Source organism: Podarcis cretensis, assembly GCF_951804945.1.
Source record: "Podarcis cretensis genome assembly, chromosome: 5".
NCBI lineage: Eukaryota > Metazoa > Chordata > Lepidosauria > Squamata > Lacertidae > Podarcis > Podarcis cretensis.
Genome location: NC_137174.1, coordinates 36,497,294 through 36,518,888, shown reverse-complemented (window position 1 = coordinate 36,518,888; position 21,595 = coordinate 36,497,294). Strand labels below are relative to the sequence as shown.

General features: G+C 42.2%; 1 protein-coding gene and 1 long non-coding RNA gene across 3 annotated transcripts in view; one reads left to right on the top strand and one right to left on the bottom strand.

Annotated features, from left to right (window-relative positions):
• Positions 1–21,595, bottom strand: part of LOC307216339 — a 265,091-nt gene that overhangs the window by 135,177 nt on the left and 108,319 nt on the right. The window lies entirely within an intron of this gene.
• LOC307216282 (putative lysosomal acid lipase/cholesteryl ester hydrolase) lies at positions 1,668–20,019 on the top strand. 2 transcript variants are annotated; one of them, XM_079976431.1, is made up of 9 exons: positions 1,668–1,878; positions 2,411–2,528; positions 4,822–5,020; positions 5,796–5,857; positions 9,800–9,939; positions 10,727–10,873; positions 14,621–14,692; positions 17,688–17,759; positions 19,702–20,019. In XM_079976431.1, the coding sequence occupies exons 1-9, from the start codon at positions 1,750–1,752 to the stop codon at positions 19,933–19,935; spliced, it is 1,173 nt and encodes a 390-aa protein (XP_079832557.1). In that variant the 5' UTR covers positions 1,668–1,749; the 3' UTR covers positions 19,936–20,019. The 2 variants fall into 2 exon arrangements, with proteins under 2 accessions (XP_079832557.1, XP_079832556.1); XM_079976430.1 differs by having other exon boundaries at positions 1,670–1,878; positions 5,796–5,905; positions 19,702–19,994.

Sequence of the window (21,595 nt, the reverse complement as noted above, 5' to 3'; positions counted from 1 at the left end):
TCCTCCAGGAGCGGTACCTATTTATCTACTTGCGCTTTGACGTGCTTTTGAACTGCTAGGTTGGAAGGAGTAGGGACCGAGAAATGGGAGCTCACACCGTTGCGTGGATTCGAACCGCCAACCTTCTGATCGGCAAGTCCTAGGCTCTGTGGTTTAACCCACAGCAAAAGCCTACAGCACATGGTATTCCCAGGCGGTCTCCCATCCAAGTACTAACCAGGCGTTACCCTGCTTAGCTTCCGAGATCAGACAAGATCAGGCGTGTTCAGGATAGTATGGTCGTAGACATCTAAACCATAATTTGATAATAAATACTCACAATATAAAAAGGAAGAAAAGGAGGACAAAGAAATAAATAATAACAAACTACATCAAAAAGAAAAATATTACATAGATAATTATTATATCTGTTTAACAATATAGCTAAATTATATCTATTCTTATTCCCCAAATACGTATCATTCCATGCTATGGGGCAATAGAGGAGCATGGCTTCTAATTCTTGCATTAAATGAAGCCATTGCATGAAGTTTCTGGGTGTGCATGTACCGGTAATTGAAAGGCATCATTAAGAGCTGGATGCTGGCATATTTTACATGCTAAACAGGAAAGGCCAAGGGTAAGTTTGGCTTATGCATATCCTGATTTATTAATGGTAAGTAACTGTTTCAAAACACCTCTCTTGGGTAGTTTTGAGTTATACGTTATACAATATACATGAGGTTACCAGTAGTTGCTGCATTGATTAAAGTCCTGTAGAGAACCAGTGACCTCCATAACTCTCTGGAAAATTCTGGAAGCAGATTCACCCCTTGGAGTGATTGGGAGGTGGCTGCCTCTCTGTGTGGTTGCTTTCTCAGAAGGTCCATTGTGCATGTCAGCTACATTTGCAAAGTGTTCTTTTTCATCAATCCAACATTAAGTCCATATGCTTGGGACACGGGTGGCACTGTCTAAACCACTGAGCCTCTTGGGCTTGCTGATTGGAAAGTCAGCAGTTCAAATCTGTGCAATGGGGTGAGCTTCAGTTGCTCTGTCCCAGCCCCTGCCAACCTAGCAGTTTGAAAGCATACCAGCAAAAGCAGATAAATAGGTACTGCTGAGACAGGAAAGTAAACAGTGTTTCCTTCTGCTCTGGCACTTGTCCTCTGTGCACCAGTAGCAGTTTAGTTATGCTGGCCATGTGACTCAGAAAGCTTTTTGTGGACAAAAGACGGCTCCCTCGGCCTGAAAAGCGAGATGAGTGCTGCACCTCATAGTCATCTTTGACTGGACTTAACTGTCCAGGGGTCCTTTATCTTTACCTATCAACTCCATATGATTACGGACTGAAAAATAATGTGCCTCAGGCCACCCAGATGAGCTTTGAATCAGCTACCTGCAAATTGATCATTGTACTCTTAACTGCTGTACTAAATGATCTGTTACACCTTGACTAATCTTTTGTTGAACTGAGACTGCAGTCCTATGCCCACTTGCCTTGAAAGGTGTCACATGGAAGTCAGTGGAAATACCTTCTGAGAAGTTTGCGTAAGATGATATTGGGAGTTGGGCAAGACTGAACCAATGATATCAATTAGAGAGGATGTTCTTTTCCTTCCAGGAACATGTAGTCTGTACTTGGTGAAGAGTGGCAAGCTATTTAAGCCACACTCTCTGGCTTTTCATTCTCCAGTATATGATATAGGTTAAAGCGCATATTCTTTAATCCAGCTTTGTGGAGCCCAGTCTTGTACTCTACGCTGAAAGATGGATTTGCTTCCATGCACATCAAGGATGTGGCTCTTCATAATGGGGGCAGGATTGGTCCAAGCCCTTGTTACTTCAGGAATGTTTATGAAAAGAAGAACTGTACACCTAGAAGCTACTATGGATGTTGTAAGCCACCTATCTGTTATTCTTTTGTTTGCTTAACTCAAGGCATTTTTTGTTATTAATGCTGCTTAATTGTGCTATATTCCACATACCTGAAATTTGTTTTTCATGGAATGCTGGGATTGCAGGGGCAAGAAAATGATGATGATGATGATTTTGAAGTATGTACCCTGCTCTCTCAATGCATCATTGCTCAGGGCAGCTTGCAGCATTTTTTTGTTTTAGTTTTTTAAGCATTACCAAAGTATCTCCAAACATCTGCTTCATGTAACCCCTGTGCTCTTTGGGCTTCATTTAGGTATCAGCAGTAGCAAGTTTAGCATCTTGCCTTATGCATTATTGTTGCTCAACAGCATGAAGAAAAATCATTAAGTGGTCCACAAAGACCTTCAGCATTTTTCAAGTGGTCCAAGAGGATTGGGTGGAGTTTGGGAACCATTGCTACTAAAGATGTAGTCTTCTGTAGAAAAGAAGTGTCCAGGAGTTTTACACTCCCAGCCAAACCTTGCCTTTTCTTTTCTCCCTTTCTGCCCAGGGTGAAATGATTTCTTTCAGAGGATATCCCAGTGAGACATATGAAGTGGTGACAGATGATGGGTATATCCTGAGTATTAACAGAATTCCCCATGGGAAAAGAAATAACCGGGAATCCGGTGAGTGTGTTTTTTGAGGTATTTATTCTGTATACATGCAAATACTGTGAGGACTTTTAAAATTATTATTTAAAAAATGATAAGTTTTTGCTTTGGAATTCATTTACTTATTGCAAGAAAACCTCAACAATCTGTTTGGTTATGGATGTTTATTAATATGATTTTATTAATTATATGTTTTGGTCCTATTTTTTCTATAAAATTCCAAAAAAGGCCATAGATTAGGTTAAACACATTTTAGTCCTTTCTTGAGCTATTAGGTCCTCTGCATGGAGAATATGGAGATATGCTATTGGGTGACAGAGAAAAGGCAGAACTGCTTTGTCTTTGTCTTCTTTTTTAAATTTTTTAAATTAATTTTCACATTTAAACATTATCATCATATAAACCACAAGAAACAACTTCAATAATAATAAAAATCTTCACACCATATTAAATCCATATTTTGGGATTACTCAGACCCCTTGACTTCCCTCCATTTCCTCTCCTGGTTCTTTTATAATATCTTATATTATACATGTCTATAATTTACTAAATTTATTAAAATTTCCAATTTTAAACATTCTTAATATTACAAGTGTTTTTAAAAGCCTGCTATTGTATTAACTTCTTTTACAATGTCTTTGTAAAAATTCAGTAAACATTTCCCATTCTTTTTTATATTTGTGGTCATTTTGATTTCTTAGACTTCCTTCCAGTTAATTCAGCCATTTCAGCATATTCCATTAATTTAAATTGCCAATTTCCTAATAGAATGAAAAACATATTATTACAAATAATACATAAAGACCAAACAGGATTTCTGCCAGGAAGACATATGAAAGAATATATAAGGACTATGATAGATATTTTTGAATATCTGGTAGTAAGAAATGAAAAACAAGCAGCAATGATGTTTGTAGATATGGAAAAAGCGTTTGATAATGTTTCCTGGACCTTTATGGTAATGTCCTGGAAGAAATGAACTTTGGAGAAACATTTAAAAGAGGAATAGAAGCCATATATTCAGAACAGCAAGCGAGATTAATAATTAATAATGTAACTGCAGATGAATGTGAAATTACAAAAGGAATAAGGCAGGGATGTCCCCTATCACCTTTATTGTTTATTTTAGTCTTAGAGGTACTGGTGAGAGATATAAGAGCAGATGATGATATTAGAGGAATAACTGTAGGAAATAAGTCATATAAATTAAAGGCATTGTGGATGAATTAATGCTCATAATAGAAGACACTGGTCAGAGATGAAGAAGAAGCAGGCACCAGCATGGGGGGGGGGGGGATCTCCTGAACATAGAAGTGCAAGAAGCTGAAACAGCGAAACAGCTAGAGCAAACAGTTCCGCTGAGGCTGCGTTCAGACTTGGAGGGGGGGGGAGAGGAAGTACAGTCGGCTCTTTCGAGGCGTGCGCCAAAGAGGTTGGAGGTCAAAAGGAAAGCCGTAAAGCTGTCACACTTGAAATGCTGGGGGAGGTGTCGTAAGTCATTCACGCCAACTGAACATGATGAATCGGAGTGAATTATCGGAGCTTGTGTTGACTTTGTAAATAGTGTACAATAAAGACCATAAAATCATTAATCCGTGATTAAACCAGAAGTCCCTTTGCCTCTGTCTCTAAATCACAAAGAAAGTGATCCCCAACCTGGTGGTGGCATATTAAATGATGTAAGGATGGAGCTACAGCCCAAGATAGAAAAAGAGGTGGTAAGGAAACACCCAGCTACTTTAAATGAATTCAGATCTGCAGGGCCTGGTGAGCTGCACCCCAAAATACTTGCATTTAGAAGATACTCGTTCCAGACTCAAATTCCAGACATGTGAAATTGCTGGCATGCTCTGCGTCCCAAGTTTATAGTTGGTGATACACACTAGTGGCCAGTGAGGCCGCACATGTGGGGCATCGTTGCTCTCCTGGCTTCTTAACACATCTGTCACTGGTGATTATTGGGAAGGAGAGCAGAGGTGTGAGGTGAGGAGAGCTTGGCCAGGTGAGGCTGCATCTTATTGGATGGAGACACTGAAATTACTTATTGTAACTATGTTTAAAGCAAGGAACTAGGCAGAGGGCCTTCTTGGTAGTGGCACCCATCCCTGTGGAATGCCCTCCCATCAGATGTCAAGGAAATAAACAACTATATGACTTTTAGAAGACACCTGAAGGCAGCCCTGTTTAGGGAAGTTTTTAATGTCTGATGTTTTATTGTAGTTTTAATTGTGTTGGGAGCCTCCCAATGGGGCTGGGGAAAACCAGCCAGATGGGCTGGGTATAAATTCTTCTTCTTCCTCCTCTTCAGGTCCCAGGCCGGCAGTGTTCTTGCAGCATGGCTTGTTTGGTTCTAGCAGTAACTGGGTGTTTAATATGGACTACAACAGCCTGGGCTTTATATTGGCTGATGCTGGTTATGATGTTTGGCTTGGAAACAGCAGAGGTAACACTTGGTCCAACAAACACATCAACTATACTGAGAAGCATCAAGAATTCTGGCTATTCAGGTAGAGTGAGCTTTCTAAACCTAATCTCTTGTTTCTGGTTCCTAGTTCACCCTTTGGGGCAAACTTTAATTAGTCATGCTCTTCCTACTGGAGCCATGTTTTTCCACCTCCTCTTACAATATATGATATGGAGGTATAGAAATACATTTCCAAGTAAGTAAAATTGGTAGTTGTCCCTTTAAACAAACAAACAATTTGTTTGTTCCTGGGGAAAATATGGCCTTGGTGAAATGTGGCCTTGGTGAACTCCATAGAATAGATGATAGCAGATCAGCTTAACTTCAGGTGCAATTAGACTTGATCTGGAGAGACTCAATACTGGTCCTTCTGAATCTCTGCTGGAATTTGAAGCTCCTCAGACAGACATGGGTTGGAGGGAAAGCAGAGTCGTCTCCTGCCCACAGCATAAGTACTGTTCCTCCTGAAACTGACTTTTTCAAAATGTTTTTGCTTTCCCCATTGCAGCCACATGGTTGCTCTTAACTGTCTGGTGGGCATTTTCAGTTTGCAGTGAACAGCTCATAGTGTGGCCCTGCTTGCTAGTGAACAGTGAAAATGGAAATATATAAGGAAGATGAGTCATGGCTTAATTCAGATAACTGTTTCACAAATGTTCATAGACTTGGTGACTTGATGGATCCATGGAGGAGATGATCTCTGATCTGCCAGATCCAAGCCTGTTCTTGTATTGAACTGGGCATTTTTGGCTTTCACAATGTAGATCCCACTGCATATACGTGTCTGTTAAACATAGGCTGTTCCTTTTTCTTTGCAGTTTTGATGAAATGGCTAAATACGACCTTCCAGCTTCAATAAACTTTGTCCTGAACAAAACTGGTCAGGAAAAAATATTTTATGTTGGTCATTCCGAGGGCACCACAATGGGTAGGTTAGCAAGATTCTTAAACGCATGCGGGTAATTCTATTCGCTACATAATTATATGTGCAGTTGCTGTTGTATATTAAATTCAAGAGACATCTTGCTCAGGGTACAGTGATGTTCCATGGAACCTATGGACACCTATGGAGAAGCATCTTGAATAACAATCCCTGCATTTTGGTTTCCTGCATTGTGTGGACAGGCGGAGTCCCCAGATCCCAAGCGGTCCCCCCCCCCCGTCATGTGGAATAACGATTCAAGACAATGTGCTATGGGATTAAATTGGCCACAACTTTATTAAATTTCAAATGTGGGTAGACCTTGGCTCAGGCATTGGGCGTTCTCCCTCCCTAGTCCCCAGCCGAGGACCTAGGGAGCATCAGGGTTATCCAGTGTTTGTGTAGGGGATGGGCCGGCTCTGGAGAACATATGTTCAAGCAGAGATAGCCGCCCCCGTTACGCCACCGCCGCAGGGGAGAGCAATGACAACCTTTCGGCGTACGGTCAAAGCCTCCCTTCAGAAACCCCTTTAACGGGGAACCCTGGTATCGCCGCCGCAAAGAGGAAGATGGACTAAAGGATTCTGCCCAAGGCCTGATACCGCCAAAGTTGTGACGTTTTGCTACGGGAAAGGCGAAACCTGCCAATAATAATAATAATAATAATAATAATAATAATAATATATTATTTATACCCCGCCCATCTGGCTGGGCCTCCCCAGCCACTCTGGGTGGCTTCCATAGAAACCAAAAATACAGTAAAATATCACACGTTAAAAACTTCCCTGAACAGGGCTGCCTTAAGATGTCTTCTGAATGTCAGGTAGTTGTTTATCGCTTTGACATCTGCTGGAAGGGCGTTCCACAGGGCGGGTGCCACTACTGAGAAGGCCCTCTGCCTGGTTCCCTGTAGCTTTGCTTCTCGCAATGAGGGAACCGCCAGAAGGCCCTCGGCGCTGGACCTCAGCGTCCAGGCAGAACGATGGGGGTGGAGACGCTCCTTCAGGTATACTGGACCGAGGCCGTTTAGGGCTTTAAAGGTCAGCACCAACACTTTGAATTGTGCTCGGAAACGTACTGGGAGCCAATGTAGGTCTTTCAAGACCAGTGTTATATGGTCTCGGCGGCTGCCCCCAGTCACCAGTCTAGCTGCCGCATTCTGGATTAGTTGTAGTTTCCGAGTCACCTTCAAAGGTAGCCCCACGTAGAGTGCATTGCAGCAGTCCAAGCGGGAGATAACCAGAGCATGCACCACTCTGGCGAGACAGTCCGCAGGCAGATAGGGTCTCAGCCTACCTACCAGATGGAGCTGGTAAACAGCTGCCCTGGACACAGATTTGACCTGTGCCTTCATGGACAGCTGTGAGTCCAAAATGACTCCCAGGCTGCGCACCTGGTCCTTCAGGGGCACAGTTACCCCATTCAGGACCAGGGAATCCTCCACACCTGCCCGCCTCCTGTCCCCCAAAAACAGTACTTCTGTCTTGTCAGGATTCAACCTCAATCTGTTAGCCTCCATCCATCCTCCAACCACTTCCAGACACTCACACAGGACCTTCACCGCCTTCACTGGTTCTGATTTAAAAGAGAGGTAGAGCTGGGTATCATCCACATACTGATGTACACCCAGCCCAAACCTCCTGATGATCTCTCCCAGCGGCTGCATGTAAATGTTGAAAAGCATGGGGGAGAGGACAGAACCCTGAGGCACCCCACAAGTGAGAGCCCAGGGGTCTGAACACTCATCTCCCACCACCACTTTCTGAACACGGCCCAGGAGGAAGGAGCGGAACCACTGTATGACAGTGCCCCCAGCTCCCAGCCCCTCAAGACGGTCCAGAAGGATGTTATGGTCGATGGTATCAAACGCCGCTGAGAGATCCAGCAGAACTAGGAAACAGCTCTCACCTTTGTCCCTAGCCCACCGGAGATCATCAACCAGTGCGACCAAGGCAGTTTCAGTCCCATGATGAGGCCTGAATCCCGACTGGAAGGGATCCGAATGCAGGGAAATTCCTTTCCGGCCCTTTAACAGCGACCTTAACGTAGCAGCGCCCGCATACCTGTGAAGAAAAGTTAACCTGCAAAACCTGTGAAGAAAAGTTAACCTGCAAAATAACTGAGGGTGGGTAGGGTGGGAGAAGCTCTGGAGCCAAGTGAGGATTCCCAGGTAAGATCCTCCCTCTATTGTGTGGGCAGGTAATCCCTCCCCTACCTGGCCTGGTCTCCTTGGCAACGCTTCCCCCCAGGTGGGATTGGACAACTGACTGAGGTAGGCGGAGATCTCCAGGTATCCCACCTGAGGGAAGGCAAAGCCAAGCCTATGCTGATGGAGCCGCTCCAGATCTAGGGGCTGCGCGCGTCCACGCAAAGGGCGCCCTCCGTTTTAAGCGGGAAGCGGTCATTTTCCTCGTTTGTGATATTTCCCATATAGGTGATGATTCAAATTGGTTAAGGGGCTTATAAAAAGTGGTTTGTCTGGACTGAGAAACTGTTAAAATCCTGGATTGCAAACCAGTATCAAGCCTAGTTTGCAGTCAGAGTTTAGGTAATAGTTTCCCAGTCTGGATGTAACAGGAAGCTATAGTTTATTTTTATTTTTTTTTAATAATATTTATTGAAGTTTCCACAAAGAAAGAGTTACAAAAATGGTAGAGAGAAAACACAAAAAATACAAACACTGAGAAAAACAAAGACAATTAAAAAAAACAAAAGACAATTAAAAACAAATCCCTCTTTCTATATCTTGCAGTTCATTTACTTATTTTCATGACTTCCTCACACCTCCCTTTTTTGTATTCCAATTCAAATATTTAATTCAGCAAATCCATACCCTCTCTTTTTCTCTTAATTCTTTGTCATCACCTATTGTAATTTCGAATTTTCATCTAATATCAATCCCTTTTTACATATTCCTTTTAACATTATTGCTAAAACCACTTCGTTTCATTCCAGCATCATTTTAACATTCAATAATTTTACAATGTTTCAATAAATAGTCTTTAAATTTCTTCCAATCTTCTTCCACCAACTCTTCTCCCTGGTCTCAGATTCTGCCAGTCATTTCCGCCAGGAAGCTATAGTTTAACAACCCTGGGATGTAATGTGTTAAGGCCCCTGAGACAAGAGGAGAAGAGAACTTGTTGGCTGAACACTCCTTCTTGGTCTCATAAATAATAGTTCTATAACCAAACCGGTTTGAAAGTCACCTCACCTCTGACTGTCACTTCATGTTTTATTGGTTCTTAGTACAGCCTAGAGTGGCTGGAGAAACCCAGACAGGTGGGCTGGGTATAAAAAAATAAAATTATTATTAATGTTGTTATTAGCCACAGAATGTATTGCGCAAGTAAATTTACAATTATTACACCACTGAAAAAACATGCAGCACCAAAAAGTTTTAAGTAGGTCAGAAACAAGGCAGGGCCTTTTCTGTTGTGATGTGTAGATTATAATTCACCATTTCTAGTAGGGTCCTAGATCAAAATGATCCCAGATCCTGAGATTTCAGGACCCAAACCTGAGACTTAGTGGAGTTGTTATAGGGGTGGCTCTATATAGTGTCAGAGAGGTGAACCCCAGAGATGTCATGAAAAATGGCACATTAATCATGGTCTCTGAGAGCATGTCATTCACATAAAAAGCTACTGTTTGGAAATCAAGACAGAAACCTCAACTGAAGGGTTGTGTGCCCAGCTACAGCTGCTCTACGAAGTACTAAAGATTCTTGCTATGAAGAGGTTAAATAAGAGTGGTACTGGAGAAGTCAGTATAAGGTGCATTTTCAGCTCTGCAAACAGCTGAAAGTCTGTAAATTTTGATAATATACACGATTTTGTTATTGGATTTTTTCAAGACTGCATTGCTAACTCTATTTATTTTTCTCCCCCCCCCCCACAGCATTCATTGCATTTTCAACCATGCCACACCTAGCCAAGAAGATCAAGATGTTCTTTGCATTGGCACCAGTAGTCACTGTAAAGTATTTGACCAACACGGCTTTGACCAAACTTGCAATGGTTCCTGAACCTAAGCTCAAAGTATGTATTTCAGAAAAAATACTTGTTCAAACAACGGAATGCAAATATTGCAGGATGTAGCTAGTACAGTATTTGGGGATGTCTGTTTCATTTTACCTGAGGCTATTCACAATGCTCTTAGACATCTAAAGAGCTCAAGCTAGCCAATGCTGCAACTTGATAGCACAGTGTTGCTTTGGCTGTTCTGTGCCAGGACTTTTTGGGGTAAAAAAATGAGGGGCTGGTTCTTCTCCCTTGCTGTATGTGTCATGGGTTCCAGTTTCTGCTGTGGGCAGAAAAAGAAAGGTGTTGGTATTCTATACTCGTGGATACTGTTTGCACCTGGTGCCCATATTAAAGAATTTGGAGCAATTCTCTACGGTTCCTAATAAAATTGCCATGAGAATCTTGTCAGTATGGTGGCAGATCACACTTGTGGGTAACTTAGTTGCCTTTAAAGCAATAATGCTGAGCAGTTACCGTATTTTTCGCCCTATAGGACGCACTCCCCCCCCCCAAAAGGGGAAATGTGTGTGCGTCCTATGGGTTGAATGCAGGCTTTCGCTGAAGCCTGGAGAGAGAGAGGGGTCAGTGCGCACCGACCCCTCTTGCTCTCCAGGCTTCAGGAAGCTATCCGCAAGCCTTGCAAGCCCGGCTTGCAAGGCTTGCAGGCAGCAGCCTGCAGCACGGAAGATTCTCATAACAGTTTTTTTTGTAATATTTTGTTGCTACTCGTTAGAAGTATCCATAGCAAAAAAGAGAATTGACTAACAAAATAGCATATGTACTAATATTTCTGTTTTGGCAGAAAATGTTTGGAACTAAGCAGTTTTTAGCTCAAGACAGAACAATGAAATGGTGTGCTACTTATTTGTGTAACCGTTTCCCAATGGATTATCTTTGTGGCAGTGTTGTCTTCATCGGAACTGGTTTTAATGTGCTAAACATCAATGCGGTAAGATTTCTAATTACTTGTAATGGTTCTAGGGGGTTGCTCGTGCGTAAGTCGTCGCCACACCTGGCTGAGTCACCTAGGTGAACCCTTTCTGTCCGGACAGCCACTCATCCGTGGCTGTCTCAATCGCTGGCAGAATCCGTCAGTGGGCGTTTCTTGAACTTCTTCCAGCAAAGAAGTTCTTTGACGCCAAGTCTCCGCCTACTCTCCCTGCGCGGAAGTCTTCTGCACAGGGAGGGTGTAGGCAGTGGAGGACCCGTGCTCTCCCCGCTGGTCTCCGGCGAGGAGTCATGGAGCCTCCTCACCGATTCCCCCATCTGCCCCCCTTCTCCACTGGTGCTACGCTGATTTCCTTTCCCCACAGATGGGCTGCCTCTCTCCCTCCTGGGACGCTCTCCGGCATCCCTCTGGAGCCCTCCCTCCTCCTCTGGCTCCAATGGCAGTTCCCTGACATTACTTAATAGGTGTGTGCTCTAAAAAAAAGGTAGGTGTATGGAGGCTTCTCTGAAGTGATTTCTACTTGTGCCATTCATAACTTAATTACATTCAGACAAAACACAGAAGATACCTGCACATTTTGTCCCATCATTTTGCATCAATGATGGATAGAGATCTATTTTTTAAAGGAGAGCTCAGATTCTGGACCACTAGTAAAAGCTTGTGTGGGTGCCATGGTGTCTCTTGCACTAGGAGCAGTGACATAATAAGCCTAATAAGCCTCATGGCTGTGCTCAAGTACAGCAGCACACATGTGCAACCACTGCCTATCCTCCCTCAAGGCCTCCCTGCTCATTGACCGGCATCTTTTTGCCTTTGCTGTGGCGTTGTTTAAACAGGGACCACATAGAGTGGGATGGGAAGGAGGGAAACGGACAGAATATGTGTGCACATTCAACCACATAACGACATCTGCGGCATCCAGGAGATTGCAGCCACAGAGATAAGAAAGGAAGAGTCATTCCATTGTCTGGAGAGGTCACTTCCTGGTTTGCATGGAGAAGCTGTTTGCGACTGAGCCCAGTGACGGAAGAGCAGAGCTGTACTGAGGCATTGCTGGGTGTTGAAATTTTGCACCCCTAAGAATTTTGCACCCTGGGCAACTGCCCCACAATATGCCACTCAAGGGAGTGTCTAAATAAAGTTTACTATATAAAGTTTACTAAATAAAGTTTCTGAAGTTTACTATACAGCGGAAAGGAGCAGCCAAGCATACTAGGACTCAATTTCTTGACTTTAAGAAAGCCAACTTCATAAAACTTAGGGAAGTGCTGGGGGAGATCCCATGGACAGTAATACTAAAAGGAAAGGGAGTTCATGATGGCTGGGAGTTTGTTAAGAGGGAGATATAAAAGCACAACTTCAGGCAATACCAATGAGACGGAAACATGGAAGGTGCCTAAAGAAGCCAGGGTGGCTATCTAAAGAATTTTTAACTGAGTTAAGATTAAAAAAGGATGTGTACAAAAAATGGAAAAGGGGGGAAACCACCAAAGAGGAATTCAAACAAATAGCCAGCACGTGTAGACACAAAGTCAGAAAAGCTAAAGCACAGAATGAACTCAGGCTTGCTAGAGAGGTTAAAAGCAACAAAAAAGGCTTTTATGGGTATGTTCGTAGCAAAAGGAAGAACAAAGAAACAGTGGGGTCACTCAGAGGAGAAGATGGTGAAATGCAAACAGGGGACCCAGAAAGGCCTGAACTCCTCAATGCCTTCTTTGCCTCAGTCTTCTCTGATAAAGAAAACAATGCCCGACCTGAAGAATTTGGAGCAAATGATTCAGCAGAGGAAACACAGTCCAGAATAACTAAGGAGAAGAATACCTGGCTAGTTTAGATGTCTTCAAGTCTCCAGGGCCAGATGAACTGCATCCAAGAGTATTAAAAGAACTGGCAGATGTGATCTCAGAACCACTGGCAGTCATCTTTGAGAATTCCTGGAGAACAGGCGAAGTCCAGGCAGACTGGAGGAGGGCAAATGTTGTCCCTATTTTCAAAAGGGGGAAAAGAGAGGACCCAAATAATTACCGCCCAGTCAGTCTGACATCAATACCAGGGAAGATTCTGGAGCAGATCATTAAGCAAACAGTCTGTGAGCACCTAGAAAGGAATACTGTGATCACCAATAGTCAGCATGGATTTCTGAAAAATAAGTCATGTCAGACTAACCTGATCTCGTTTTTTGACAGAATTACAAGCCTGGTAGATGAAGGGAACGCAGTGGATGTAGCCTACCTTGATTTCAGCAAGGCATTTGACAAGGTGCCCCATGATATTCTTGTAAAGAAGCTGGTAAAATGCGGACTTGACTATGCTACCACTCAGTGGATTTGTAACTGGCTGTCTGACCGAACCCAAAGGGTGCTCATCAATGGTTCCTCTTCATCCTGGAGAAGAGTGACTAGTGGGGTGCCACAGGGTTCTGTCTTGGGCCCGGTCTTATTCAACATCTTTATCAACGACTTGGATGATGGACTCAAGGTCATCCTGATCAAATTTGCAGATGACACCAAACTGGGAGGGGTGGCTAACACCCCAGAGGACAGGATCACACTTCAAAACGACCTTGACAGATTAGAGAACTGGGCCAAAACAAACAAGATGAATTTTAATAGGGAGAAATGTAAAGTATTGCACTTGGGCAAAATAAATGAGAGGCACAAATACAAGATGGGTGACACCTGGCTTGAGAGCAGTACATGTGAAAAGGATCTAGGAGTCTTGGTTGACCACAAACTTGACATGAGCCAACAGTGTGACGCAGCAGCTAAAAAAGCCAATGCAATTCTGGGCTGCATCAATAGGAGTATAGCATCTAGATCAAGGGAAGTAATAGTGCCACTGTATTCTGCTCTGGTCAGACCTCACCTGGAGTACTGTGTCCAGTTCTGGGCACCACAGTTCAAGAAGGACACTGACAAACTGGAACGTGTCCAGAGGAGGGCAACCAAAATGGTCAAAGGCCTGGAAACGATGCCTTATGAGGAACGGCTGAGGGAGCTGGGCATGTTTAGCCTGGAGAAGAGGAGGTTAAGGGGTGATATGATAGCCATGTTCAAATATATAAAAGGATGTCACATAGAGGAGGGAGAAAGGTTGTTTTCTGCTGCTCCAGAGAAGCGGACACGGAGCAATGGTTCCAAACTACAAGAAAAAAGATTCCACCTAAACATTAGGAAGAACTTCCTGACAGTAAGAGCTGTTCGACAGTGGAATTTGCTGCCAAGGAGTGTGGTGGAGTCTCCTTCTTTGGAGGTCTTTAAGCAGAGGCTTGACAACCATATGTCAGGAGTGCTCTGATGGTGTTTCCTGCTTGGCAGGGGGTTGGACTCGATGGCCCTTGTGGTCTCTTCCAACTCTATGATTCTATTCTTCTTCTTCTTCTTCTTCTTCTTCTTCTTCTTCTTCTTCTTCTTCTCCTGTGCAAAGGTACATGGGATGAAGCCTGGTTGAACACCGTACAATTTGCTTCTTAGTAAATGTGCATAGAATAGCACTGCAAGTAATTTGATATATAAAATGTAAAAAAAATGCATTTAAGTTCTGGGACAGTTAAAACTGAAATGCCTTGCTCTAAGATAATTTCCGGGGTTTTTTGTTTTTTTGTTTTTGTAACATCATATTGGGATTAGTAACCAGTTTAGAGCGTCAAGTTGTGTTCACTGCTTTTGTGCAAACAAACCAAATGGAAGGGAAGTGGCTGTTGTAATTTGTGATAAATTCAGCTAATCACTTTGCGCTTTCTTACAGAGTCGAATCGATGTTTATTTATCACACTGTCCAGCTGGGACATCTATCCAGAACATGCTTCACTGGGTTCAGGTAGCACCGAAATCCTCTTTTCTCTTTTAAAAAAAGGTTTTCATATCGATTGAAGAATGGGCAATCAGAACAGGCTTTGACAAAGACTTTTAAGAATGAAATTAATAAATATGATTGAAAGAAAAATTCTTAATAACTCAGCCTCTCTTTTTACAGACTCCAGAAATATGTTTTGTTTTTATGAGAAAGGATTTAAAGCTGAGAGAGTTTTATTGTGTTTAAATGTTTCCAAACAGGAGTATTTCAAAAGCTACAGATACAATAATATCCCCAATGGATTTGTTTTTATTGTCAAAATAGTCCCTCTGCATGTAGATGGACAAAATACTACATTTCTGTGGTATTTTACTGAGTTGTGTCTCAGTGAACGACCCAGTGCTACTGGAAGCTTTACCCAACTGATTGGACTACAACTCCCATCAGCCAGTCCACGCTGCCTTTTGCTGGTGGGAGTTGGAGTCCAAAGCATCAGGATGGCTCCAGGCTAGACCGGCACTTTAACTTAGTTTTTTTTATATATATATATAAATTTTTATTGACTTTTCACATTTTATAAAGACAAACACACACACACAGACAAAGACAACACATATGAAGTTTCAAATCCTTACTTTCCTAACCCCAGTTCTTGACCTCCCCCCACCCCCCCTTCATACATCCTAATTCAATTAAATTAGCTCAGCAAGTTCATATCTCTCATCCTTTACATATTATTATTGTATATATATATATATTTTTAAAGAAATACTTAATTCCTTTTACTTGGCCAAATTCCAGTTTTCTCATAAATATTAAATCCTTTTCTAAGGTCGACTCGAATTCCTTCCACGAATTTCCCTTCTATCTTAAAAATAGGTCATAATAATCAAACACAAAAGTCATAAACATTTTTTAAAAAAATTCTTTTTCTTCCCCCCCCCCCCCGCCCCGGTTTCTGTCCCTTCCCAATGTCCCCATGTCCACAAAAACAGTTTTTAGCCTGGATTCCTCACATCTGAGGCCTTTAAGTCTCTGTCAGTCTCTCTCTGCCGCTTTTGTTGGTAGCCCTCTTTGTTGGTCCTCGGGTCTCGAAGGAGTTCTAGCTCAGTCTCATCAGATTTTCTTCCATCCAAAGTACTTGGTACCAGCTGCTGCGAAAGGTCAGCTAATCCATACTCAAAGAGGAAGCCCCAATCATATTTCTTGTTTCTTTTAAATTCAAATATTCCAAGTGTTCCAGGGGCTTCCTCCCTCCTCTTTCGCATCTTTCGCAGATTTGTAATCCAAGGGTCTTCTTCTTTGTGTTCTGACAATGTAGGCTTGTGGTTGGTACTCTCCATCTGTACTGGCCCTTGTTCACTCTCCCCCTGTTCCGAAGTTATCTCTTCCGATTCAGCTGCAGATTTTTTCCCAGTCAAGTCCATTGTGCCTTCAGCAGAGTCACTTATTTTAGAGTTCAAGGTTATAAGTTGTTTACTCATAACCGTAGTCTGCTCCTGCAACTTTCCCACAAGAAAGAACATTCTTTCTATCTCTGCCTGTAATTTTCCATCTGTAGCCATTGTAGTGTTTCAATGTTTCCCCTAGGGGGATTCTGGTTACTTATTAGTCTTTTCCCACTAGTCGACCGGCACTTTAACTTAGTGTCATCTGAATTATTTGTATAGAAACACAAAGATGACTTGCTAAAGCCACACAGTAGAAGCTTGGAGCATCTAGCTAAGATGTCCTTTCTGATCGGATATACATGGTGGAAAAGAAAATGAATAATGGCTTTGGTAGCCCTTCCTCGCTGGACTGTCTTAAACCCATCATGCTAACCTATAGAGCTAAACATGATGGTTATTTGAGGCTCATATATCCCACAATCAAGTTGTTTCTTCCTAGCCACTGCTTCCCTTGAAGCTGCTCTCTATTTTGGATCAATTGTGTGAAATAATCTTTAGGATGGAGTTGGTGTTTTCTAACTCTGATTCTGTGGCTTAGTCTGCATTTCTAGAAACACTTCCCTGGGAATAAGTCCAATTGAATGGTTCTGAACAGACATGATTAGACAGATGTATTTACACTTTAAAGTGGCCTATATCAATTTTGACTGTGTCACAATTGTTCCACAGGCCCGATTCCTTTGTTCCACAGGCCCGATTCCTTTGTTCCACAGGCCCGATTCTTATCAGGATCAGTTTCACATGCAAAGTTTAACAACAGGGTGGGGCATCCAACCTGTTAATTACCTATTAGAACGATCAAGGATATCAAAGCTCCTTGCAAGGTGCTCCTTCTGGATTCCAATGCAAACCTCTTCCTGATTCACTTTAGTAACACTTCCAATGCAAACTCCTTCCTTAATCAGGAAGAGGTTTGCATGGAATACTGCAGAATTTAAATGAGTGAGATCAGCTGATGGGCAAGTGGGTGTCTTTGTCGGAAAGTGTTTGGGTGAGACTGGATCCCCTGGCAGACTAAGTTGGACTGTGGAGTGGAAATTCCTGATCCCTGCACAATATTCTGATTTCTGAGCAATGGGATACCTGGGCTACTTATCCAACCACCCAACTTAATCCAGCTGCCCAGAGGCAGAGAGGAGAATTCATATTAGATCGGAAGAGAAAATTTCAGCCCAAACCTATGTGTGTTTACTAAAGTTCCCCTAAGTTAGATGAGAGTTGCTTCCAGGTAGGCGTAAAACAGACAACTCATATCTAGTAGGACAAATGTCAAACATTTTCAAGATATCAGATACACTGAGGAGACGTAGAAGGTTAAGCAGTACTAAAAAACAGCTCTACTGCTTTCAGATGGCTTTGTATAGCTTTCTTTGTATGTTTACATTAACTTTTGTTCTTCTCACTAAAGATGAAGTTAGACATTATTGCATAGCCTTAATCATAGCATGGTTTTTGACACGTTCAACATCCTTGTTTATGCCAGTACCACAGTCTATTCATATCGCACACTTCTATATTATCTGCTTTGCCCATTTGGTTTTTCAAAGTATGGCACACCTCTTTTTCAGATTGTGAAGGCTGGGAAGTTCAAAGGCTTTGACTGGGGAAGCAAGGAAGCAAACATGGCTCACCACAACCAGGTAGGAATTTCTCACAAATTCAGTATTTCTCTCTGTAGGCGTTTATATGAGGGTAGATAATGGGTAGCTTAACATAAATCCATAGACTGAGCATGTATCAAAAGAATCCATCTCCAAGGTGTGAACAATCAGATTAAAAAGAAACTCTTTAGATAGCACATGAGATGTTCTTGTAGTTCTTGTTATAGTAGTTCTTGTTATAGATTCAGGGGAGGGATCTCCCTAAACCCTAGAAATGAAAAAAATGCTAGGATTTTGATTAACTGGGATGTGGATTAAAGTACAAGTTGCAGAACAGTGCCAGACAGAAAATTCCTGGCTGGCAGGCTTAGTGAAGACCAAACCTGTTAAGATGACAAAAAGTGTTGATGGGCCATTGGGGAGAGAAAGCTTTTAGCCTGGGGAATGAGATGTTGCCAAGGTGATAGAGTGTGTATTTGAGGGGACAGGAAAAGGGTGTTTTTGAGCAAGGGTTGCTGGGATGAAGAAGCAGGTAGAAGAACAGAGACCCATCTTGACCAGGCAGGCTAGAGGCTGTCCACACCACTTCCTCTTGAAATGACCATGCCATAAGATCTGGCCTCCCTCCAGGCAGACTCAAAGCATAAATAGATGAATAAAGCATATTTTTTAAAGCCATGGAAGTGTCCACCATGTCTTCAATTCCCCAAAGGGACAGAAACCCTGTATGGGTGCCTGGGACCCCATGGGCTATAGCCACCACTCGGCAGTGGGAGGGACGGGCACCTGACTTTTGTCACAGTATGCTCACCAAATAAGATCCAAATATCACCTTTGCTTATGAGAAGTCAAAAGCCAATAACTTCAGTTGATACAATAGCTGTCAACTTTTCCAAAAAATGTATCTCAAATGTAAATTTGTTGACAAATCTGCCATATGCCAGGTGTCTATCTTTACTCCCCTGTCATATAATGAAGATCATCACACCAGTATGTTCTTTCAAATTTATCCCTCTACAGATTAGCGAACTAAGATATGTCTAGTTCTAAGATATGTCTAAATTTCAAGCCATACTTGAAATTTGCCAGAACAGTCTGTCTTGAAACTGCAATCATGTTTCTTCAATGCTAGCAAAACTGGAGCAGTAGGAAGAATCACAGTGATGACAGTTGGGAGTAATGAGTCAAAGACACTGAGCTGGTTTGTAGGTAACTCTAAGCCAAACCAAAGCTTGACATGAATGCTGGTGTGGAAGAACTTCCTGAGAGGAGATCCTGGCCACTTCACCCTTCCCTTGACTCTCCTGCTGTTGCGATTCTGCACACTAATCCGTAGTTTGGTTTAGCAAGTTGCTCAATCCAGGCATGTGGCTTGTCTTTCTCCAGACACTGCATGAGTTGTAAATATGAGAACAAACTTTGGTTCCATCTTGTGGTTTGTTTGGAGTGAGGCAAAGCATGAGCCTGGGTTTGTCCTTAATGCTAAAGCAGCAGTAGTGAAAAGGATCAAAGTGTCTGTGCAATCCTCTTAGACAGAGTGCACATTCATGCTCAGTCATAGTTGGGCTTAATGTTACATGAAAACCATCTCATTCCTTCAGAACAATCAGTAAATCCAGACAATCAGTGCTGGATTTACAGCCAGGCAGAGCGGCCTGCAGCCCAGGGTCTTGGCCTCTTGATATTGAGTCAAACCCCCTACAATGCAGGACTTTTTTGCCCAGTATGAGGCTGGAAGCACAACCCTGAGATGTAGATTGACCAGGCAATCTGCACAATTTCCTCTTCATGGATGGATTATGTGCACTTTCTTGCACAACTTCTGATGAATGCCCAGTTGTTATGCACATTAATAGTTCAACATGTGCATTAATGGTACAACCCTCAACTTAGATATGTTTGTGTTTTGCAAGTGTGTGTGTTTGAGCAGGGAGTCTTTGCAGACTGTTTTTAAACTTTTTTTTAATCTCCTCTCTTTAAGTCAACAACGCCTTTCTACAACGTACAGCAGATGACTCTTCCAACAGCTGTCTGGAGTGGTGGTAACGACTGGATTGCAGACTCAAAGGACATGGCCCTCTTGCTGCCTCAGATCCCAAACTTAGTTTACCACAAAGATATTCCTGAATGGGAACATCTGGATTTTATCATAGGCTATGATGCCCCACAGCGCATGTACATAGAGATAATGGATTTAATGCAGACTTATAAGTGAATGTGAAATATTCCTTCAGAACTCATCATTGTCAATCTGTGTTGATGAAAAGTGCTACAAGATTTCTTAAGATTCCATTTCTCATACAGGTTCATCACAGTCTCAGTTATAAGAAAAATTTGCTTAGTAACCTTGCCTTTTCTAATTCTGTCAGTGACCATGGGTGTTCCTCCAATGTTTTAGGAGTGGCTAAGATTCTTTGCTGCTCTTGCTTTGTCATGCTGTGTAGCAGATTCTTGTTCTAGCACAGCATGACTATTGAGGGTAGAAAAAGTACTTGTGGTGATGTCCAACTCCTTTCCGATGAGGAACTGGTCCAATTTCAGTTGTTTCCCAGCCATGGGATCTATCTGCTCTGGGGTAGGGTGCTGCCTTTGCTTAGTTCCCTCAGCAGTTTCTGGTCTAATATCTCTCTCTCTCTCTCTCTCTCTCTCTCTCTCTCTCTTCTTCTCTGTGAACTTTAATTTGATTAGTTTCTCTCTAGATTGGAATCCTCCCTTAGTTAGCAGTTGTATTGCTGGAATTTTCTAGTTAGTCTTTCTTATCTCTAATTATTCACTTTGGATAGAGAAAAGGGGAGAGAAGCACTAATGACAGAGGAGCCTCTGTTGGGATATGTCACTCCCATATTTCTTAAGAAAATTCACCCTGGAAAGCATTCCCTACCTTCCCCTTCTCTCCCCTACCTCTCTCTCCCCCCTTCAACTCGCAGTGTCTATGACAGCAGTGTCTCACACCAAATGTAACTGACCCGTAGAAAAGATGGGAAACAGAAATGCTCTATGTTCCTTTGTTATCCATGAAAACACTTCCATAAAAAACAACCATTGCTAGGATGTCTACGTGCAGTTTAGTAATCCCTCAGGGAATTAAATCTTTGCCCTCCTCAGAAGGATTTAAATCCATACATCTTTGGAGCCTCGAGGCTCCAAAAATAACAGATTGGCAAATCAAATTACACGAATTGGTGGAGACGGCTCAACTGACTAGTAAACTCAGAGGAAACTCAAAGCAAAAATTTGCGGGAAAATGGGATGGCTATAGAAGATATGTTCAAAAATACAATAATAGTTTTGACTCCGTGCTAGCATTCGAGTGATAAAGGAACTAAAAGGAGGTGGATAAAAATTAAGGATTTATTATGTTTTCAGAATGTATTAGAAAAATTATATAGAAAGGTTTACTGTTTTGTGTACATTCAAATGTAAGATAAAATATATGCAAAGGGACTTGACAGGAAGTCAAAGTTGAAGAAAAGATTTTGGAAGATAAAAGGGGAAAAAATATTTACTTTCATTATTATCATTTTGTGTGCGGGTGTAGGGGTGTGGGTGTCTGCACATATGTGTGTCGTTGTATGCAATGTTTGGGAGGAAATAAGACGGCAAATAACAAATAAACTAAATATCGATGTATGTAATTTTTATTTCTTAATTATATTTAGTGGTAGTATGGCTGTATTGTTTTTTGTAACATAAAATCATTCAATAAAAATTATTAAAAAAATAAAAATCCATACATCTTGAATGGGGGTATTGAGATGCAACTTAAGTTGCATTCTCATCACAGTAGTCCTGACGAAGGGAAAAGCCTTGTCCTCAAACTTGCATAATAATGTATATCTGAAAGTATATCTGATCGGCTTCTGGGGTTGGAGGCG